This window comes from Pollicipes pollicipes, unplaced genomic scaffold, assembly GCF_011947565.3.
Source record: "Pollicipes pollicipes isolate AB1234 unplaced genomic scaffold, Ppol_2.1 Scaffold_3447;HRSCAF=4054_pilon_pilon_pilon, whole genome shotgun sequence".
In the NCBI taxonomy this organism is placed as follows: domain Eukaryota; kingdom Metazoa; phylum Arthropoda; class Thecostraca; order Pollicipedomorpha; family Pollicipedidae; genus Pollicipes; species Pollicipes pollicipes.
The window spans coordinates 20,543,814-20,566,063 of NW_023596297.1; the positions used below are offsets into that span (position 1 = coordinate 20,543,814).

Below are 22,250 nucleotides of genomic sequence, written 5' to 3' on the forward strand. Positions count from 1 at the left end.
TTGGAATGCATAATCCATTTGGAGATAGGTCCGTAGATGACCAGTGTAACATCTGAACAGGGGACATTTACAGTACAAAAACGCACTAAGATTAGATGGTACACGGCTAGTCACATAGAGTGGCGAATGAATGTGGTGATATCTTGGAAGTGGTTGGTGAGAAGAGCACACAAATGGCATGTGCGTCGACAGCTCTCAGTTTCGTTGACTGTACTTGGCGTTGGTGCACTGTCTGTAGAGACGGGTGACCGGTGATATTATCCAAAGATCAATACGCAACCGAGGAGCTTCTGATCGGGACATGTGTCTGGCATCAAGGTGCGGGGTCTTTTCGTGGAACTGGGATGGTGTGTCCCTCTTCCCGAAAAGCAGCGGCTTTCATTTCCAGGCATCTTGATCCGCGTGATTGGCAAGTGGGATGTTAGGCAACTCCACGCTGTTAGGCCGCAAACTGGGCCGGAGCTGTGTAACAAAACCAACGTATGTCCTGGTTTTGAAGAAATCCAGCTATGTCCTGTGATGGAGTGGGGTCAACTAGCGACCTTCCAGGTCATGTTAACTTTATTGTTTGGGAATGTTAAGTAAAAAATTCCGACTCGGAACGTAGAACAGCACCCCCCGACAAAAAACTTCATACAGTCGTGTTCTCGAATCAGCTCAGCGGAATCAGCGTTCAGATCAGCTGTTCAGAATCAGCGGAAGAGAGATCTAGGGCCAATCGAAGGCAGATACTCTATCATAGGTCATGGCCTTGTCGACCTTAGAAAGGTGATTGGCCTATCAAAAGGGGCATATTTATCTGTAGACTGTGATTGTGTACGCTGCCGTGCTCAAAGATACCGTTTACTGTAAATGAACAGCATTAAAAAACTGGCATGTGTCGTAAAGCTTGCTTTGCGAGCCTTGGCAAATATGGGCTCAGTGACCCGACGTGTGCTGGAACCACATTAATGTGCAAAAGATGCGCAACGAATGTTTTCCCAGCTATGCCGGATTTCACTGCGTTACCCATGTTGTTTTCCTGTGGCCTCAGAAATGCCGCCTGCAGGTGACGCGGTCCTGCCCCTCGGCGGCGAAGCAAGGTTATCGCTAGCTCCCAACGATGATATCGTTCGTCAGATGTCCGTGGAGAGCATGTAAGTGTACTTGTATATTTGTACGTGTACGTGCATTACGTGTAGCATGCGTGCTTATATAGTTCTTTCGGCGTGGCGCTTGCGTTTTCAGTTACTGAGAGCGAGGCGCAGTCTTGGCAACACATGGAGACTATCCAGTATTGTTTCATCCCGAGATGGGCGGCATCGAAGCGAGCTTCTGCCGACGACGATGTGGGCGATGCCGATTCTCCCCTCAAGGTCGCTTGCCTCGAGAGCAATAACGTTCCATGAGTCATTAGTTTTCATAGCTGAGCCACCGTTGTCGATTGTCATGACAACAGGTGTTGGGCTGATGATTTTGCCGGGGGGGGGGGGGGGGGGGGGGGGGGGGGGTGAGGAAAGGCGCTTACCCCGTCCCCGTGTGACTAGCTGCTGCTGTACGGGTAGTTTGACGTTAGCCCTAACGATTGTCCCCACCGCTTCTCCACAACTGCGTGATAAGGCCGCGTTATGCGCTCGCACCCAGCTGGCGATCCGTTGGCCTGAGCTGTCGCTACTGCTCCGATGTGCTTACATCGGCTCTCAACGGAAGAGCTCCGACGAGTCCGTCTGCGCTTTCCAAGCCATGCGAACCACCTGTCATGTGTGATCAGTTCATGTCCGAGCTCATTATTTGGACATACCCGTTAGGTGTTTTCATTCGCAGTGTATGCGAGGAATAAAACTGTAATTAACCGCAGCCCCCTCGTTTTTACTGTGGAATATTCGGCTGATCCGAGTAAGCAAGAACAAAATATGCATTCTCCCTGTGCCACTAGTTTATGTACGTAGCTAGTTGCCCCCCGGGGGGAGGGGGCACAAGCCTTAAATTTATCGAAACTCGTAGTAATTTTGACAGCACTCCTGCGAAGGTGCGCATAAAACCACGAAAAGCACGATATGTGCACGAAGGGCACATATCTTGGCGCAGGAAATGAAGCGTGTAGCTCCACGTTTTCACTTGATGACGTGCTTGATTTGAAAATGAGCGGCGACACGCAAATTCGGTCGCCGTTTCCTGCAGGGAAGGTGTTTTAGGTTCTTCCCTTCCACACAGGCCACAACGTACACCAAAAAATCTGCATGCATATGTGGTCGCTTGCGAAATGCGTGACGCACTCATGCGTTGCAGTTAGCAACAGCTGGGCTCCATTCCAGCAGAACATGTGACTCGACAAGCAGAATATCGTGCTCTGCACCATACACGTCCCCACCGCTAGTTCATAACATCCTAACAGCTGCACGTATGGATGATAAACCCAACTCTACCAGTGAGCAAAAGCTCGTTCAATGGATATTTGTGCATATCTCATGGTTGGTGGGCACTCTGAGTTTGCACCAAGTGGTGTTCCGTCTCTTGGTTTGTATGAAATCGGCTCGAATCAGGTAACCAAGGTTGCGTTTTCGCGCTGGTCATCGTACTTAGCAACAACGCAACTTCGTCGGAGCCGACCCAGCGCACGCGCCCCTCACCGTCGGGAGACGCTGCACACATCTGACGGAGCGCGGAGTCGTGTACTGACCTGCCGTCTCCACCGATGTGACCCAACCGAACTATCGCCGACCCCAGCCGACTGTATCACCTTTGTCATGCAGATGCCGAACACATTGTCCGTTACCAAGCATGACGCGTGGAAGGCGCGCGAGCATTTTCATTTATTTGTTATTTATTCATTCTTTTTCCGCTTAAATGAGGTGTATGCCGCCTTTTGAACAATAGCTCGCTAAACCGTCTCCAATTTCATTCAGAGCAGTCTGTAAGCCATCCAACCCAGACGTGCAAAAGTTCGTCTCTGAACATTGGCATACACCGCCCGTGCCCGTTGACGGCGGGTGTAAGGTGTAAGGTGTGAGCAGGTGTAAGGTGTAGAGCAAATGCAAATATTTCATGTTTGTCTTTGTCTCCGTGCGCGCCTGTCCGACAGACCAGAGAACACTGCTCGACACTGCTTTATCTGGGACGACTGTCGTGCCACCGGGCAAAAGGCGGCCGACACTGCTTTCTGATGGTCACTGCAACGGGAAGGCTTTTTGTGCCGCCGCGTCAGATTGGGCTTAAAAACCAGATGAGTCAGTGGATGAAAACTATGAGACGTGGAGAGCGACAGTAAGGCGTCAAAGGTTCTGGCCGTTTCCGTGGCAGTCAGGCCGTCCACGAACCCGCCGCTTCTCACAGTACGCAACAGCTACAAAGAAAACGTGCAGCATTTATTAAGAAACCATCATCGAGCGATGTACAAAATATACCAAAGATAGCACGGCTCACACAAAACGAAGCGAAAATCTTTTAATAAATTAGAAACTTTTTGGTAACAATATAAATACGCAAACATACATAATAACAGCTAGCATGCACTTTCCGCATAATCATGTGAACTACGATGGCAAGAACGCAATATCGGTAGGTGCAAGTCTTGGGTCTTCGATACAGGTGATATTTTCTGATATTCCCAGCTAATGCTAGAACTGGACAATCACTTGCCCCGTTTAGAATTACAGACAATGCTATCATCTTGGCCCCTGAGGCAGTGTAGAAAGCTGTGCGGATATATCATATTAAAGCTACGATACGTATAAAAACGGTCGCCGTGGAATATCTTGTAGCGTGTCACATGGGCGCACCGGCAGACGGCGCCGCGCGGCTGCCGTCGGCCGGCTGCAGGCCCTGAGTCCGCCTGCGCGAGCGCGGCCGACAACCCCACTGTGAGCCGAAACCGTCGGGCCGCGCCCCCGCGGTCCCCGAGCGGCCGGCCGCGCCGCAGTGAGCCCCAGTGGTCGCGTCACGCCCCGCCGCCAGTGGATACAGAGCGGGAATCCTGCCGTCGCGGGGAACATCCGAAGCCGGACCGCGTCGCGCTCCCGCCCGCACCCCAAGCGGCCGTCTGCGCCGCCCGGCGCGGCACTGTCGCCCTGCGCGCCGCCAGCGGGAGAAAAGCCCGCCGCGCCCCGGCGGGGCGGCACAGACCGCGGCCCGCCCGACCAGCAATAGAAAATGGAAGAGTCAAACACAATGACAAAGCGACGGAAACGGGAGCCAGGCGGCGCCAGTGGCGTCCGCCCAGCTCGCACCCAGTACACGCGCAGCGCACGGACGCGCCCGCTCGCCCCCGTCGGCGGGCGCGCGCCGCCCGGGCGGAAGGCAGTCCGACTTTGTACTGTGGCAGTGGAATCGGTGAGTGGAATCGGCGGCGGCGGTCAGAGATCAGATGCGCGGTTTGTATGTGAGCGACACGTGCAGGCTGACGTTGCTGGCCTCGCTGCACTCCTGCTCGGTGAGAGGGCGGCGCGCCGCCTCCTCGGCCGCGGCCGGCTCGCCGCCGCCGGCCAGCGCCTGGCGCAGCTGGGCGCCGTTCTCCTTGTCCTTGCTGGACGAGCGGCGCACCAGGCGCGACTCCTTGTCCTTGCTGGACGAGCGGCGAACGAGTCGGCGCTCCTTGTCCTTGCTGGAAGAGCGGCGAACCAGACGCTTCTCGCGGTCCGCCGCGCTGCCGCCGCCACCTGTCGAACAGCCGGCTGTCAGCGCCCGGGAGGGCCCAAGCCGGCCCGAGCGACCCGTGAGTCTACAGGCCGCCTGACGCGGCGCGGCCACGACCTAGTGCCTAATATAGTCAGCCAAAAGCGCGAGCGTCGCGATCACGGTGCTTTCTCAGCCTGCAGCGCAGCACATGTCAGCATGCATCTTAACCCAGCCAGCTGGCTATGGGAGACGCAGGGCCGGCGGTGCCGCTGACCTGTCGACGGTGGCGCCGCCCTGGCGGCCAGGTTAGCGCGCCGCTCGCCACGCAGCACGCCGCTGTCGGCCGCTGCGACGCCGCCGCTGCCGGCGCGCAGGCTGAGCTTGAGAGGCGTCAGGAACCATTCGGAGCGCGTGCGCATGCGCGCCGTCTGCCGCTCGTGCACCTGTCGGTACCGGCCGTCAATCAGCCAGCGCTGACGCTGCTACCTACGACGTCGCGGCACAAGCGGCCAGAATACGCCGCCCAGGCGCGCAAGCCGTTCGTGGTGGCCGCCAGCCTAACCCACGGTGTCACTGCTGATCGAAGATAGGCTTTACGTTCACAGCAAGACGCATGACTATCATCAGAAGCACTGTGAGCAGGACGCCTGACAGCAAGCGACCATAACCGCACGATATGCGCCAAGGTGGTGCGAGTTAGTGTATTAGTAGAGAGTTAGTCACCCTACGTCACGCGCACACGCGCGCTGCCTCTTACCAGTGGTAGGAATGACAGGCTTTTGGTACTTTCTGCGTACTTATTGATATCCTTTAGCTCTTCGAGCGTCATTTTCAGCGTGCAGCTCGAGGTAGAGGAGCTGCCGGCTGAGCCCACCTGGCGGCAGCGCACGCCCTCGCCATCATTTACAGCGCGCGAGCCGCCCGCCAGTCTGAGCTCCAGTGAACGTGCCGGCAGCGCAGGCCAAACGCAAGCCCCTACCCACCCGCGGCCAGGTCCGATCACAGCCTCTGACGTCGGTGTCGCGGCCGAGGACAGACCGCGGCCCGACGTGCGGCTCTCGGGCGCGGCCGTGCGCGGCCCTGACAGGGGCCGCGCCGCGCGCAGCTCTTTCCCGCCAGTGGGCCGCTGCGGTCGCGTCCAGAGGCACGGCCCCCGCCAGCCGCCAGCCCAGGGCAGGAACAGCCGGCAGCAGCCGGTGCCCGGACCCGTTGCACACGTCACGCCGGCGACGGCGCAGCGTCCGCGGCGGTCCCACGGCAGGGCGCAACCCCTCCACTTCCCCGGGGAGTGGGAGAGGCAGGAGCATCTCTCCGGGGGGCCATTAGGTCACCGGTTACGGACATCAGATGAAAGGACAAGTCATAATGGTCGCAAGAGGATATGCTGAGCATACAGGACGTACTTGTTACTCGCTATTGTTAGTCAAGACCCTATACCGGGATTTGCGGATCAATTCGACCACAACGCACGGACGAAAACCGTGCACGTGTAAGTTTGGATGCAAGGGCCGAGCTCGGAAGGACAACTGTTGCTGGCTACCGCCCAGGTGGCGCCGCCGAGTCATATCGCATACAGAGACACAGCGACAGCGCAGGCTGGCACCAGGCGGAACTGCCCAGAAAGTCATATCGCATGCAGAGACACAGCGACAGCACGGGCCGACACCAGGTGGAGACGCCGAGAAAGTCATATCGCATGCAGAGACACAGCGACAGCACAGACCGGCACCAGGCGGAGACGCCGAGGAAGTCATATCGCATGCGGAGGCACGGCGACAGCGCGGCCCGGCACCAGGCGGCGCCGCCCAGAAAGCATATCGCATGCAGAGGCACAGCGACAGCACGGACCGGCACCAGAGAAAGTCATGTCGCATGCAGAGACACAGCGACAGCACGGGTCGGCACCAGGCGGAGCCGCCCAGAAAGCCATATCGCATGCAGAGACACAGCGACAGCACGGGCCGGCACCAGGCGGCGCCGCCCAGAAAGCATATCGCATGCAGAGACACAGCGACAGCACGGACCGGCACTAGAGAAAGTCATGTCCCATGCAGAGACACAGCGACAGTACGGGCCGACACCAGGCGGAGCTGCCCAGAAAGCCACATCGCATGCAGAGACACAGCGACAGCACGGGCCGGCACCAGGCGGAGCTGCCCAGAAAGCCATATCGCATGCAGAGGCACAGCGACAGCACGGGCCGGCACCAGGCGGAGCTGCCCAGAAAGCCATATCGCATGCAGAGGCACAGCGACAGCGCGGGCCGGCACCACACGGAGCCGCGCCGCGGCCGGTCCGCCGTCGTCAGCAGCCGTGACCGCGCAGCCGGTCACCTTGAACAGGCCGTTCTCCTCGAGACTGACGCTGAGTCGGGTGCAGCTCTGCCGCAGCGAGTTCTCGGGCACGGCGCCGCCGGACGGGCCACCGTCGCCGGCCGCCGACGCCGGGTCGTCCGGCATGTGCAGCAGCGCCGGCGTCGACTGACACTCCTCCTGGACGGACATCGCTGCGGAAGCGGCGCCAACGTCAACAAGGCGACGCTGCAGCCGCGTACGGCGGCCGTCAACAGCTCCCATTACGGGGCGGCGGTCACGGACAGGGGCGACGGTGCTGGTCTGGCATAGGGCGGCCCGTTGCTCGTACTGGCACCAACCTAGCCCAGGAAAATTTCGTCGGACGCACGCAACATTCTTTAACACCGACACACACGTTGCATACCACCGACACACACGGCATTCCATATCACCGGCACACTCGATATTCCATACCGTCGATATGCACGCACGCACGCACGCACGCACGCATGCACGCACGCACGCATGCACGCACACACGCATGCACCCACACACATATCCACACCAACACCCATACAATCCGTGACAATTCGGAAGACCAGTCAGTACAGCTCGCGGCACAGCCTAACACGGCCAATGGACATGGACTGGCAGCCACACTGTCGCCCCCACCCAACGGCTAGTGCCAAAGGGGATGTAACCACACGACACCAGATCGTCAGCAGAGCACCAGTCTGAACCACTGTCCCGCATCGCCGCCGCCGCCGCAGTCTGCCCGGCGGCCGTCCGTGTCGGGACGACACTCAACACCGTCGCACGGACCGGAGGAAGCGGGATGCGGAGCCGCCGCCGCCGCGGTCCGGCCGACACGGGGCTGCGCGGAGCATGCACACCAGACACCAGCCGAGCGCCGACAGTGCAGGCACACCAGACACCAGCCGAACGCCGACCGTGCAGGCACACCGAGCGAGCGACGCGCCGCGGCAGGCCGCTGGCGAGACCTGACGGCCGGCGCGACGCCGGTGTGAGTCACAACAGAGAAGCACGACGAAAGCTGCTCAGGGCACCACACGGGACAGGACACGATACTAACGATGCCGGCTAGTTTTTTTTGTAGTCGCCGACCATCGAATGTATGCTCAGACGGGGACCCACGCCTATCAACTCATGCGCATCAGATACGGGGCGTCGCCGCTTTCCCCATTTTAATATGTCCGATCAAAATGAACAGACCCTCATGTCTGGACTAGTCCGATATGGACGCCAGCCCTCCAAAAAACAACACTAACCGACGCAAAGCCTGATGCAGTGTCCGAGACGTAACGCATTGAAAACATAGGTAGCTGACGAACAAGTTAACTCATTCGTTCCACAAATGCATCCTAGCTGCCTGACCACTGAAGTTCGCGAGACTGGAAGAGTCGTTCACGCATGCCATAAGCCACCAACAACAGTCGGCAACGGTCGGCGCGCCGCGGCCCCAACCGAGCGCCTATTGCTGAGCGGTACCCTGGCGAGCATGCCCCCCATGCCGGCCGCCGGCGCACACCTCCGCCCGTGACGCAGCCAGCCCACCGCGCACAGAGCCAGAAGAGACAGGCACCAATCAGGCAATGTACAGGGTCGGGCGGCCACACGAGACACGAGCACAGGGCGGTTAGTAGTCTGAGCAGCCGCCAGCCGGCGCACACCTTCCAAGTTGAGCCGGATGCCCCACTGCTGCATCTCCTGCGCAATCCACTGCCTTTGAGCGTCTAGCGTGCGCACCCCTGCCGAGCGGGCACGGGCCGTCTCACTCGCCGGTCCGGCCACAGGTGCGGTGTACGCAAGGGCCGGCAATCGACGAGGAGCGGGCACACGCCACAGTGTCTTGTGCAAGTCGGTCAACTTTGTACCTCCGCCACCTTTGCCGCAAGCATGTAAGACGCGTGTGCGTGCCCAACAGTCTTAACACATCCAAAACTTGACACAGGCTTTGCCTCTTGTCGAGTAATTCCCTACACGACGACACGGCCAGCTTCAACCCACCCCCCCCCCCCCCCGAACAGCACGAGGCGACGGATGCGACCAGTTAGTGTATGTGCACCCCAACCGATATGACAACAATGTGGTCGCATAAGTGCATGGCTTTTCGTAAACCCAACATGGTGGGCAGCGTACAGTAAGGAAATCTAAGTGCCTAAGCCAAGGATTGGGAAGGGGTGGCAGGCAATACAGGTGGGGCATGAGCTTTCATCACGAGAGACGTCAAATGTCAGGTGCCCGTCAGGCATACGGGCACGGGCACCTGCCATGCGTGTTTCGTCACGCCGTGTTTCGGCTGACTAAGGCTCCCAGAGTTCTCTAGCCACAGCAACAGCCCCATCAGTCTTATCCAGCCCCACACCAGACACCACAGGCACGTGAACGTACCCCGAGCGCGACCGCGCGCGTCCGCCGACCGGCAGCGCGCCGCCGGCGCCAGCGCCGCCGCTCCGCCCGGCGCCGAGAGCGGCGCGCCCGCCCCGACCGCCCGGCACTCACGAGAGATGATGTTGTCGGGCGGGTAGCGGAAGCTGAAGATCCAGTCCTCCTCGACCTTCAGTATGCGGCCCGTGATGCGCGCGTAGTACTCGTAGTTGTCCCGGCCGAACAGGTTACTCACGCCGAAGTTGTCGATGAGGAACTTCATGATCCGCATGGCCACCTGGCGACGTGGGGACGGGGTCAGCCGCTGGCTCCAGACGCCGACGTCGTGGGCCGCTCAGCTGGTCCGCCGGTGTGAGGCGCCCCCGGGACTCTCCTCACTAGACACGCGGCGGCGACTGACGCACGCCAACCGGACGGGCTACGGCACGATCGTCTTCGGAGCAATCACGGACTTGCTGCTGCGTATTACTGTCGTGGAACTTTTAGTCTTCTCAGCCGATTTCACCCACTTGCGGCACAGTTGGAATACGTAACAGGCGCCACAGATTAACACGGAGCGCGGTCGTAGCGCATTGAGCTGCTCAAATCCATATATACACTTACAGACTGCTTCTACTCCTCATCATCCATGCTGTGCGACGGAGAGCGCCTTTGATCTACATCTCCATGGTGTTCATGCATCGCGCACGCCCACAGCTGGCATACAGCGTGCGGCGTGAGGGCGCAGGCCGAGGGCGGCTCGAGCAGGCCGGGGCCGTGCACACGCCGCCCCGCCACACAGTCAGCCATGCAGCATGCGACACTGAGGTCGCCGTACTCACGTCCACCTCCTCCTAGATAACCCGGGAACGAGCGTACAGGGTCAGTAAGTGGCACCAGCGCCCGGGACAGGGCGGCACAGAGCCCGCAGCGCGGCACCAACCGGCGGTCCCCACTTCGACCGGCCGTCCCGCTGCCAGACGCGCAGAGCCGGGGGTGCCAGCGCCGGCGCGTGGGGCGCGAGCTCAGGGCTCGGCGACGGGCTACGGCTCGCCAGCAGGACACGCGCGAGACGCTACAGGGACGGAGAGTAGCCAGCGCGACCCGACGGGCCAGCGGCCATGCCAGCGTGAGGCGAGGCGGCGACGGGACGGGGCGCGCCTACCTTGAAGCGCTGCACGTCCTCGCGGCGCGCCTCGCGACCGTCGCTGACGCAGCTCTGGAAGAAAGAGGGCGCCACGCTGACGCCCAGCGCCTCCGATGTCATGCCGGTGCGTGCGCGCTCGGCGTTGGTGGCGATCACGCGGAACGTGCCGAACAGCAGCACCAGCAGACGCTGCGAGTGGACGGGCAGCAGGGTGATAAGCCTGAAACGGACGTCGGCCGTCAGGACGGTCGGCGTGATGGCCTGAGAGGTGAGCAGCCATGCAGCTCGCGCTAAATATGCTGGACACAGACTAGGGGGCAGTGAAAAAAGGAGAAGAGACATATTCACAGATAAGGAGACACATCACGGATACGGACCGATAGACACACACCGAGGCAGAGGTCCCTACGCACTTGCGTTTGCACGTACGCAGGGCGCAAAGCGCGCACACTCCCACACAGTGCTGCTGCCTGCAGCATTATCCCGCTTGGCACACATCAGCGGCGGTCGGGGGTGTTGCGGCCCGCGCGTAAGTCACAGGCGGCCAGAACTCACCACGGGGCGACCACACGCACTGCGTGCCGAGCGTCCGGCGGAATCACCAACACGCAGCCGTCAGCGGCACAGCCAGGTGCGCTGCCGCACGTCAGACGAGGCGGAAGCCCGGCAGCGCAGTACAGCACAGCGCGAGAGCAAGAGCGAGAACGAAATAGAGAACGAGAGAGAGAGAGAGAGAGAGAGAGAGAGAGAGGAGAAGAGAGAGAGAGAGCAGAGAGAGAGAGAGAGAGAGAGAGAGAGAGAGACGAGACAGAGACAGAGACAGAGACAGAGACAGACAGAGACAGAGACAGGACAGAGACAAGAGACAGAGACAGAGACCGAGACAGAGACAGAGACAGAGACAGAGACAGAGACAGAGACAGAGACAGAGACATAGACAGCGACAGAGACAGAGACAGAGACAAGACAGAGACAGAGACATAGACAGAGACAGAGACAGAGACAAAGAGACAGAGACAGAGACAGAGACAGAGACAGAGACAGAGACAGAGACAGAGACAGAGACAGAGACCAGAGACAAGAGACAGAGACAGAGACAGAGACAGAGACAGAGATAGAGACAGAGACAGAGACAGAGACAGAGACAGAGACAGAGACGAGACAGAGACAGAGACAGAGAGAGAGACAGAGACAGAGACAGAGACAGAGACAGAGACAGAGACAGAGACAGAGACAGAGACAGAGACAGAGACAGAGACAGAGACAGAGACAGAGACAGAGACAGAGACAGAGACAGAGACAGAGACAGAGACAGAGACAGAGACAGAGACAGAGACAGAGACAGAGACAGAGACAGAGACAGAGACAGAGACAGAGACAGAGACAGAGACAGAGACAGAGACAGAGACAGAGACAGAGACAGAGACAGAGACAGAGACAGAGACAGAGACAGAGACAGAGACAGAGACAGAGACAGAGACAGAGACAGATACAGAGACAGAGACAGAGACAGAGACAGAGACAGAGACAGAGACAGAGACAGAGACAGAGACAGAGACAGAGACGAGAGACAGAGAGAGAGAGAGAGAGAGAGAGAGAGAGAGAGAGAGAGAGAGAGAGAGAGAGAGAGAGAGAGAGAGAGAGAGAGAGAGAGAGAGAGAGAGAGAGAGAGAGAGAGAGAGAGCCGCACGCCGGGCGATACGGTCACAGGCGCCACGCCGACTAGGCGCCGTCCACGCCCGCCGATCGACCCACTGGCCATTCTCTCACCGTGCGGCGCCGCCGCCAGCGGCGCACCACGTTAGCCCGTCGCACGGACGTCACGAGCGTGGGGCCCGACAGTCGAGGTGGCGCCGCGGACACGGGCCGCCGCGGACCGCCTGGTGTCCACCGCCTACACCCACCCCTGGCTCCTGCTCGTGAACACGCACGCACACCGCCATGTACCGGCCCCGGTCACGCACCGGTGTGTACCGATCCGGGCCACGCACCGCTATGTACCAGCCCGGGTCACACACCGCTGTGTACCAGCCCGGGTCACACACCGCCGTGTACCGGCCCGGGTCACGCACCGCTGTGTACCGGCCCGGGTCACACACCGCTGTGTACCGGCCCGGGTCACACACCGCTGTGTACCGGCCCGGGTCACACACCACTGTGTACCGGCCCGGGTCACGCACTGCTGTGTACCGGCCCAGGTCACATACCGGTATGTACCGACCCGGGTCACGCCACGCTGTGTACCAAGCCAGGTTACGCACCGGTGGACTTCGTCGCGCTGTTTCTCGGGGTCGTCCAGCTCGACGATCTGGAACAGCCGCTGCTCGTTTTCGAGGCCGAATATGCCGTCAGGGATCTTACGCAGGAACTTCTTCAGCACGGAGGCGATTGTGTATATGCTGAAACGGAGCAGAAGTCCCGGTGCGAACGAGAGCGATAAAAGCCAGGAAACGAAACACGCTGCAAACACCAACTGGCTGAGAATAATACCCATCTGACCACGGCTCGACCGTGAACGAATTGAAGGCCAATCTTCAGGCCTGCTAATATCGTGAGAATGGAGAAAGGCAAGGCCGAGATCATGCTGTCAAGCCATAAGACAACGGAAAATGTATCTATGACAACGAACGCGTGGACGACTCTGTGTCTGGGGAAAGATGCTGGAGACGCCGTCCAGCGGCATTGGGCGCGAGATCCAGAGCAGGGGCATTGCTCGGTACTGCTGACCTTGACATGTCAGCTGGCAAAGCCAACCAGCGGGACCTACCCAGGCCCGGGGCATCCGCGCTGTATAATTGTGCAGCGCGTAAAACCCCCCGCAGTTTTGTGCGGCAAAACCGTGCAAGCGAAAACATCCGTTGAACTAGGCGGCACAGCTTGGGTTCTGTGTTCCCGGCACAAGCAGCGAGCCTCGCTTAACAGGTACTCTGAACGTAAACCCATTCATGCGAACCATTCAGAATACAGCAGGAGAAACGTGACACATGCCCGGCCTAACAGACAACCGCCCATAACACGCTTTCCAAGCAAACACGACTTATGCTCCAACACATCCGGCCTGGGAAAAGCCGTGGGATAATGTTGGCGACAATAGCCTCCGGTGGTGACTCGGTCCCACATTGGAAGGGCGCGGGAACAGCCGGTGGAGAGGATTGCGCCGCCCGGACCCAGCGGCACCTACCTGAAGTTGTCCAGGTTGACGAGACGGCCGTTCTGCAGGAAGTGCACAAGCTTTTTCATGTTCCCTTGGTGGCCGGGCGCTCGAAAGACGTCCTTTTTGTACGGCGCCTCCTTGTTCAGCTTCAAGATCAGCACCTGTGTCAACAGACGGCCGGCGGCTGAGGCGCCTGTGAAGACCCGCGCGCGGCGCCGTGGTCCGGCGCCGAGGCGGCCGTGTCGGCGGCGCACAGCGGCGTGGCTCGTGCCCGGCGGGACGGCCGGCCCGGCAGCAGACGAGACGGGCACCGACCGGCTGGCGCGGCCGGCAGCCCCCACTGGAGCGCCGCTGGCTGCGGCTAACTCAATCAGCCGGTGGACCAAGTCACACGCTCAAGGCGCCGACGACTCTGACATCACCACACGGGAGTGATGTATTCTAGCTGACATGCCGTCGACAACTTATCAAGATCAAGACGCTTGCCAGTATCACACCATTTAACGTGCTCCAATACAGCGCAATACACCTGACTGCCTCCTTATTAATGCTAATTTTCGCACACATGTTTCGAAAAAGCCAACGATGCCAGCGGTCAGAAAAGGCAACAACCAGAACCGCATACCCTGACGGTCGAGCTAAAAGTAAAGTAGGGCCTGCTCCAGTTCTGCCCCATCCAATTGGTGGCGCCCCTTCCACAAATTCAGTTTTGCTATTTGCGTATCATATATGTGCTACCTCCGCGCATTTCGTTATCGAAAGGTCTCGGTAATCTCCACTTGTGAGATACACTGTACGCGAAATCGCCTGGCTAGGTAATCCTTGTTTGCTAAAATCATTAAGCTCATGTAGACAGATGAGTGCCTCAACTCCTCGCGTTCATTTGCCCCCCACAGTTAACATATGACACACGCCACCCAAGTATGCCAAGTTTTGGTGCAATATGCATGCTCATTTCTTGAGTCGCTCGTTTCAGTCCAGCATCGGCCACATGCGGTCGACGAACCGTAGACCGCACAGTCGCCTTGAACAACCCGCGATTCGGTCTGACACGCCTCACAAAACAGCCAGCCCCAGGTGATGTTACGGCTCAAATTTTGCCGGGTAAAGTCAGCCTGATGACCAGAACAGAGAGACAGGCTCAAAAACAACTAGCTGCTACGGTTGGTAACCCAGCTGCAAAGCCTATGCGTTCGATACGATGCCCAGCATTAAGATTGGCTCGACGCACCACTGGCTCAACATCCAGTCGCATCCACCTGTCTCACCATTTCTTGCATGGAATGACGAACGGTAGATATAGTGCCAGACAGACGCTAACTGGCATGTGTGATGTAATGGCGCACCGACGAAACTCCTCATTCCACCGGCATTCCAAGGCCAGACTGCATACAGCAATGTACACACCGGCCGGCTGGGCCTGGGCAATAACGAACCAGACAACACCGACCACGAGATTTCTCCCTCGCCCCGCCCCCGCCCCCGCCCCCGCCCCCGCCCCCGCCCCCGCCCCCGCCCCCGCCCTCGCCCTCGCCCTCGCCCTCGCCCTCGCCCTCGCCCTCGCCCTCGCCCTCGCCCTCGCCCTCGCCCTCGCCCTCGCCCTCGCCCTCCCTTCCCCCATTGTTGACCGCCCCGCTCACCAGCAGCGGGCCAGGAATGTCTTTCTTGCATACTTGGTCCAGCGGGAAGCCAAACTTGACCCTGCGGCAGACGGAGAGAGGAGAGAGGGGGTGAGTGAAAGTGAGAGGGACACAGACGGCCGCGTGAGAACGGCGTGGGTCGGCTGAGCGAGCGGCACCGCTCTCCAGCACCGGCCTGATAACACCCACACTCACAACCGGACTCACGCTGCTCGACATCACCGGCCCGGTAACGAACGCACGCACGCACGCACGCACGTACGATCGTACGTATGCACGCCCGCGCGCACGCACTCATGCACAACCACTCACGCTGCTCAACCGCTTGAGCCGCGCGTGGCGCGCGAGGCCATTTCCACAGTGCTAATCAGCATACCACATACACACCGAGAGCGTTAACTTCCAGCTCCATTGGCAGATATTGGAACACCAGCTGTGTGTCGTCCTCTGCACTGTAGTCGAACGACGCCATCACGATGATGAACCGTGCCTCACTTTTCGCTTCGGCTGAAAAGGCATTCATTCAGAAGCCTCGGTTCGTCATGAAGATTTGTATTCAGAAAACTTGTCTTTGTTTACTTTCAGCAGTGTCTAAGTAATTTTATAACGTTAATCGCACGAGACCGCCGCGAGAGCAGGTAAAAAAGACACCGGGGCCTGCAAAAGCCCGGGTCACAGGACCCACAGTGCACACAAAAGTAAAAGTACCGAAACCGCAATGAAATTTCTACTTTTTTGGTATCATGCTAGCATGGTGTCCAGTGATATGTTGGTGATTTTAAGTTACCAGTTCACGACCGCCCTTTTGCATTCCTCCTAAAAAAATCCCGGATTTGTTCCGTGCTCAGGGGCTTCACTTAGGCGGGGGGGGGGGGGGGGGCCGAGACCAAGCCGTGTGACATGGTGTCAAGACTTAAGTGCCACGGGAAAAACCCACCGATAGGAGTGCTACGACATCCGTTATTCGCGGCATTACTTCTTATGCAGTGACTTATACACAACGTGAGTGCAACACGACGCAATTCATGCTGCCCAGCGGCGGCCTTGACCTCGGCCGGTGCGGTTGTGCCTACAGGCTCGCCCGTCAGCTGTTGATGCGATGCATTTGACCGGGTGAGGGGAACGGCCCGTGGCCCCGGAGCGTCTTAGTGGTACCAAGCGGGCGACATGAAGTGAGGCTCAAGCCGAAGTGTTGCATCTGTGGCTAACGTAACGTCAGCCAGCGAGCCAGCAGTGCTTTCGGGCAGATGACGATGAAGAGCCTGCCCTGCGTCTAACCACCACCGTGAAAAAAACGACAACGGTCAGTGGGTGAAATGACAATGGAATGGTGAATGCTATGAGGTGATAAATGATGAAATGGTAACGAAACGGTCAGTGAATAAATGGGGATAATGATAATTGGAGGCAATGCTGCAGTCGTGCCACGAGCAAATAGAAAGCTTCGAAGAACAAGTGGGGGGGGGGGGGGGGAGGGGCTAGAACGCCGGGGTCGGTCTGCAAACTTGCTCTTTTGGAGCAAATTAATTGGGAAGCGCAGAGATGGAGAAGACTTAGCAGCTGTCATGATCAAGCTGTGAACGAGAGCTTCTCCGAAAGAGCCTCTTCGTCTTTTTCTGCACAGCACTGGTGGATAAGAAAATAATTCCTGCACATTTTGCCCGTAGTCAGTTGAGACATTAATGTGTTTATAATGAGATTGTTTAGGAACCCAGGATTTCCTGAGAGACGTTTTCACAAAACCATCCGAGGAATTTAACATAACACTTAATCTTGCCAAGGGGCAGTGGATATTCACCAATTTACAAAGCACGAGCAGCATTGAATTTTTATCATAATCACATCAATATAAAAATCAATTCATATCACGACATACGTGGCGCATCTGAGGAGAGCTTACTACAAATCGGACATTGCCTAAGCTTGCCGAAGCTCGAGGCACAAAAGGAGCGCTGTTTCGCCGAATTAAGTAACGAAACGAACAGATTTACCGACAAGTGGGGAAGAGTAGGTCTGATGCTGCGAGTAATGCCCGACCTCAATCACAAAATTGTGGTGCAGAGCGCGCACATGTGCCCTGCAATACACAACCCAAGCAGATATGCACGTATTCTCTCTCGCACACACACGCGCTTCCAGACCGCAAACACGCACACCACACACGCCTACATGTACACATTCACGTTTTTCCTGCACGCACCATCGCGGTAAATGCCGTGTCGTTTGCGATCGCGGTGGGAGGTCGCACTGGCACTGGTTCCAAAACGAGCGCGAGAAAACGGAACACTGTGGGTTGTATGTCGACCGCGCTGTAGGTATTGTGTGCGAGCAAGTGTTTGAAGAGATAAGCCTGTATGCATAACATACTGCGACAATATGTGGGAAGTACGATTGGACATGGTTGCCGGATGTTTTGTGCAATCGATCATTTCACGCATCGTCTTCGTGTGGTGATTGTCATTGTGTGATGTGCTTTGTAAAAACAAAAATTAAAAACCAAAACATTTTACTTCAATTTATAGCACTTATGACCTCTACCGCAAAAACTCAATGTCTTTACATACATGCGACATCACTTCATCACGACTCTCAAAACATGAAATTATTAAAACCAAAAAAATCAACATGTTTGCGCGCAGATACGGACAAAACATTAGCGAGACATCTCACCAAGCACTATCGCAAGGTCCTATCACAAAGCTGCTGACAACCAGGGCCATACGAGGTCAAAATGAGCTCTAGTCAATGACAGATTGCATACAGGCTACATTTGGGATCACCCATGCTGATATTGCGGCAAAACTCTTTCCAATTAGGCGTGAAGCTTTGCACATGTTCACGACTACGCCGCCGCCGCATGACATGCTCCGAGCTAGCTGTGTCTCGGTCCCCCAGTGTCCTTCCGCGAAAGATGACACCAGCTTCCGACGGAAGGGCCATCACGTGTCGCTCAACGGCAAACCATACTCCGGGAGTGCCATATGCGACGATCGGCGAGCGTATCCGCGAGCGTATCCGCGATAACGCAACGGCCGCTCAGTCGTCGGATCCGCCGGTCGGCCATCGCGCCCCCCGGAAATTTTGACCATGCTTGGCTCCTGTTTTGCCTTATGTACTGTTCTGTTGATCGTAGACCAATCCAAATTCGTTTGCTGGCAATGTTCGGTCTTAAAGCAATGCAAGAAGAACAAGAATGTGCCACATACTTCGCCCCTTACTCATGTCTCTCAAGCACAGGTGTTATTACAATAAGATAAACAACATGGAAAACAACATATTTTGTGGCCATGGCTACATGTACTCACTTTTCCAGTTGTCGAGGGTAGGGCACAGCTTGTTGGCCACATGACGTGACCACTGTGCCTAATGTAGCTGCTCCCCTGTGCATCCTCTCAGTCCAGGACGTCATCCCACATGTCACCTGCCACCAGAGGGAGCCATGTGTAAAAACACGCAGGACATGACTGCAGCACAGAGACTCCTCATGATCTAAGCTAAAATGAGCAAATACATATTGACACTTGATAGGGCTGTTATACATATGTGAGACAGGGATGTGACATAATAATTTTGGGCTGCTCTATCCCATACAGTCAAAAAAATTTGGTCACAAATCACAAAAAAACAAGTTTTGGTCTAGCAATCAGGTGAGCACTTGCCTTTCCATTGAACCCCTCCACACTGAGCAACAGGTCCAGACATACGGCATCCACCTGCAACAAGTGTCATGTTTAACATCATGCTGTGTCAAGACCTTTTGGAACCCAAGAACAGATCTGACCCCCTTTTAGTACACTGCTGAAAGAACACAACACTGCTTTGGCTCCTGCTCTACTCCTTTGCGGTTCTGGGCTATGTGTACTTACTGAAGGAGGATGGATAAGGTGGTGAGGATTGTGTCTTCATATTTTGTAATTTTCCAGCAACAAGCTGACATATTTGGCATAATATGAAAGGTCTCCAATTAGACTGGAGGAACAACCAGATGGGTCCTTGATTATCTCCATGTGGTACCACTACCAAAATAACCAAAATGATATTGCAATCTTATTCATCTAGTTTGCTGATTGAAATTTTCTCCTGTATAAGTCATCTTAATGGCAGTGCTTCTTTTTTATTTTCATCCACACCTGCATTTATACATATAGAACAAGAGCATCAATGAGCACAACACAGCTGGGTGGAGATCAGAAAATGTTTGTGCCTGTGCATGGCTCCAGTACAAGTGTATCTTTAAGGCCTTGGCACAGCTTGCAGCAATATAACTATGCTCCCATTTGGATTGCATAAATGAGAAATTGCCTCATATACAAAAATTTATGACAAGTAAGAGTGTACTGCTACTACTATGTAACAAGATTATTTCAAATTCATTCATTTAACAGCTAACTGTAAAAGTTGAGCACTTTCATATCTTATTCCAAACTTTGCATTTGAGGCATAATGCTAACAGGGCATGACTGTGGGCAGTCACTTGCAACACATAACAAAAACGTTCCCCCATGCGTAGGATCTTGAGGCAGGTCTTAAATGAAGGAAAGCTTACACATCCTCATTTTGGCAAAGGTTTGCATTTCACTTAGTTACAGTCATGGAACATAATACCTATGCCTTGGAACATGGTGTGCACAGAAAACACTATTAAATAAGTGTTTCAGACCTCATTTTTCAGCAGTTTTATTGAAAGACCATGACTAAATTATTATGTCAGTGTACATAAGCCTCAAGAAGCATTGCTGTTACCAGTTATGCAAACCAGCTTGCCAAAGCAGGTAGTTATTGCTGCTGCAATGACAGCCATCAAAGATTAGGTAGCAGTTGTGATCTTAATTTTCATATAACCTACCTAAGTGTGTACCAGATACTCATAAATTACATTGCCCCTCCTAGGAAAGGGGTTAAAGTTAGCTCCTAAACAAGTAACACACCATGTGTTCTTCACAGTAGTGAGTTGCTTAACATTGTAAGCACTTCCTGTCATGCTGCACCCCACAAGAAATATACAAAGGTATTTTTCAAGTAATCTACCTTGTCTTTTAGAAGGACAAAAATCACAAGATTGACACATCCACAGCTTGACAGTGTTGAAACTGTTGTCAGGAAACAACTGTTGTCAGGAAAAGTGATTCAGAACTTCATATTGTCACCTACTAATTGCCAAAACCAGTTTAAGACAGCAGTTGATAGCCGTGATGCAATCACATGAACCCCAACATTCATCCCTTGGGTCAGGTAAATGCTGCCATTATCAACAGATAGGTAGCTGGCATCTGTCCAATCCATAACAGTTTTCGTTGATGACAGACTGAGGTATGGTTTCATAAAATAAGCTTGAGATGCACAACTAAACAGTGTTTAAAGCATGACAATCTTACTGCTTGTCGCCGCATGCTAGTTGAGGAAAGAAGACACTGTAAGTAAGTGTAAAACCTTGGCTGAACTCATAACTGATGGAGCAATGTTTTTCTCACTCACAAAGCCAGACCCATTTGGCATTATCAGGTGCAAATGAGCAAATACTTTTGAGTCCTAGTCAATGAAAGCTCCTGCACATGTTTACTAACCACTTTTGCCATCCCATGGCTTCTTTTTAAAGTGTACAAGCTCTGTATCCTACATCAGTCAAGCAGACAGGATGTTATGTTCACCATAGACTGCCATCTTAACCCTTTTGTCTTTACTCCCCAGCATGAACATTAGGTTTTCAAACACAGCTTATATTCTATGCCCGGCAAATTTCGGGGGAATCAACAGGGTACATGTTGATGCTAATGATGATGCAATGGAACAGCCAACATGGGGACCTAACACACGAACCTGAATTGTGATCCCAATGAGACGCGAAGGGTACTGACAGTAGGGGATTCAGTTGTGATAAACTTGTGGCACCTTACGGTCGCCAACAACGCAGACATCGAAAACAAACACTTTCTTTGCCCATTTCACGCAATTTTGAGCCTAACCAGCCCCTCCCAACACCACGTCCCACAAAATCGATACCACCCTCCAAGGGCAGCCACGGCAGGGACTAATCGACAGCCCAAACTTGTTGATGATCGCGTGCCCCGAGCCGAAGAAGCTGAATGACTCTAAACCTTCTCCATTTAATGCACGATTGGCAATAAGCTCTCTTTTTAATATGATGAACTTGGGTCGGATCATAGATGACTGAAAAAAACTAACAAGATCAACGTTCAACACGCTCCCGCTGCAGTGCTCTTTGCATGGGGACTATGAGGCTAACCGCTGCCAAACCTTTTGCATTCGATGTGTTCTGGTCCATTTTTCGCAATGTATCCTCTCAGCACCATCACCTTATTGCGTCAGGGACATAATTTCGTAAAATGATTATGGGGTGTGAGCAGTGAAAAATAAACTAACCTATATCAAAACCAACAAATGCACTTCTCCCAGATTTGGCCCGCTTTCTCAAAATTGCGGCTACAGCCCAAGTTGAGTTAAGGCTGGGGACCTCAAACTCACTAAGGAACCCACTCCTGCCTATCGTCGGGTTAAAAAGGGCAGGAAGCATCCACGACCATTAAAATCTACTGTATACGTGGCCTTGCTTAGAGGGTATGCGCGAACCGATCGCCTTCATAGTTGATCGGTCAATGCGCCATGGGCGATGACCTTTTCTTCTCAGAGAATGCTGAGCTTTGGCCACGTTCAATCAGCGCAGTAACTAGAAATGTGTTGAAATATATCGAGCTGCGCATTAGTGGAATGTACATAAAAGTAATAGCAGAAGTGTAACTTCTGCTATTAGTCTCGATAAAGGCACGTTGCCGAGATATCGACGTATCTATATTTTCATTCTCCTGGCTTATCTCCAAAGAATAAGTGTATTGCTATACTTCCGTCTTATCTATGTGAATAAAGTTCCTCGAAAATGCACTTAACAACTCACATAAATAAAACCCACTTTGTAGTGAGACTTAGCCATATGTTAAGTACATTTATCCACATTATGTTTATACAACAGTGGAAGGTTTTGATACAAGACACAAGGTTGGGGCTTCCAAGCTCTATTG

The 22,250-nt window shown here is 55.1% G+C and overlaps 1 protein-coding gene across 4 annotated transcripts; it reads right to left on the reverse strand.

Moving 5' to 3' along the window:
- Positions 1-3,329: 3,329 nt before the first annotated feature.
- RhoGAP71E (Rho GTPase activating protein at 71E) lies at positions 3,330-21,235 on the reverse strand. 4 transcript variants are annotated; one of them, XM_037214805.1, is made up of 14 exons: positions 21,034-21,235; positions 18,876-18,929; positions 18,522-18,637; positions 15,217-15,277; positions 13,604-13,737; positions 12,684-12,821; positions 10,441-10,642; positions 10,118-10,129; positions 9,411-9,573; positions 8,579-8,656; positions 6,927-7,099; positions 5,351-5,467; positions 4,868-5,036; positions 3,330-4,634 (listed from the first exon to the last, which is right to left on the reverse strand). In XM_037214805.1, the coding sequence occupies exons 3-14, from the start codon at positions 18,623-18,625 to the stop codon at positions 4,339-4,341; spliced, it is 1,647 nt and encodes a 548-aa protein (XP_037070700.1). In that variant the 5' UTR covers positions 18,626-18,637; positions 18,876-18,929; positions 21,034-21,235; the 3' UTR covers positions 3,330-4,338. The 4 variants fall into 4 exon arrangements, with proteins under 4 accessions (XP_037070700.1, XP_037070701.1, XP_037070702.1 ...); XM_037214806.1 differs by lacking the exon at positions 10,118-10,129 and having other exon boundaries at positions 21,034-21,234; XM_037214807.1 differs by lacking the exon at positions 8,579-8,656 and having other exon boundaries at positions 21,034-21,234.
- Between the last annotated feature and the right edge of the window lie 1,015 nt (positions 21,236-22,250).

Bases quoted from the DNA above. Each gene is read 5' to 3' on its own strand.
- RhoGAP71E (XM_037214805.1), bottom strand. From the start codon at position 18,625: ATGACGTCCTGGACTGAGAGGATGCACAGGGGAGCAGCTACATTAGGC. The intron at 12,822-13,603 runs GTAGGTGCCGCT...GCTCCGTTTCAG, and splicing joins GTCAACCTGGACAACTTCAG to CATATACACAATCGCCTCCG. The intron at 5,468-6,926 runs GTGACCGGCTGC...CGCTGCCGCCAG, and splicing joins AGGAGAACGGCCTGTTCAAG to GTGGGCTCAGCCGGCAGCTC.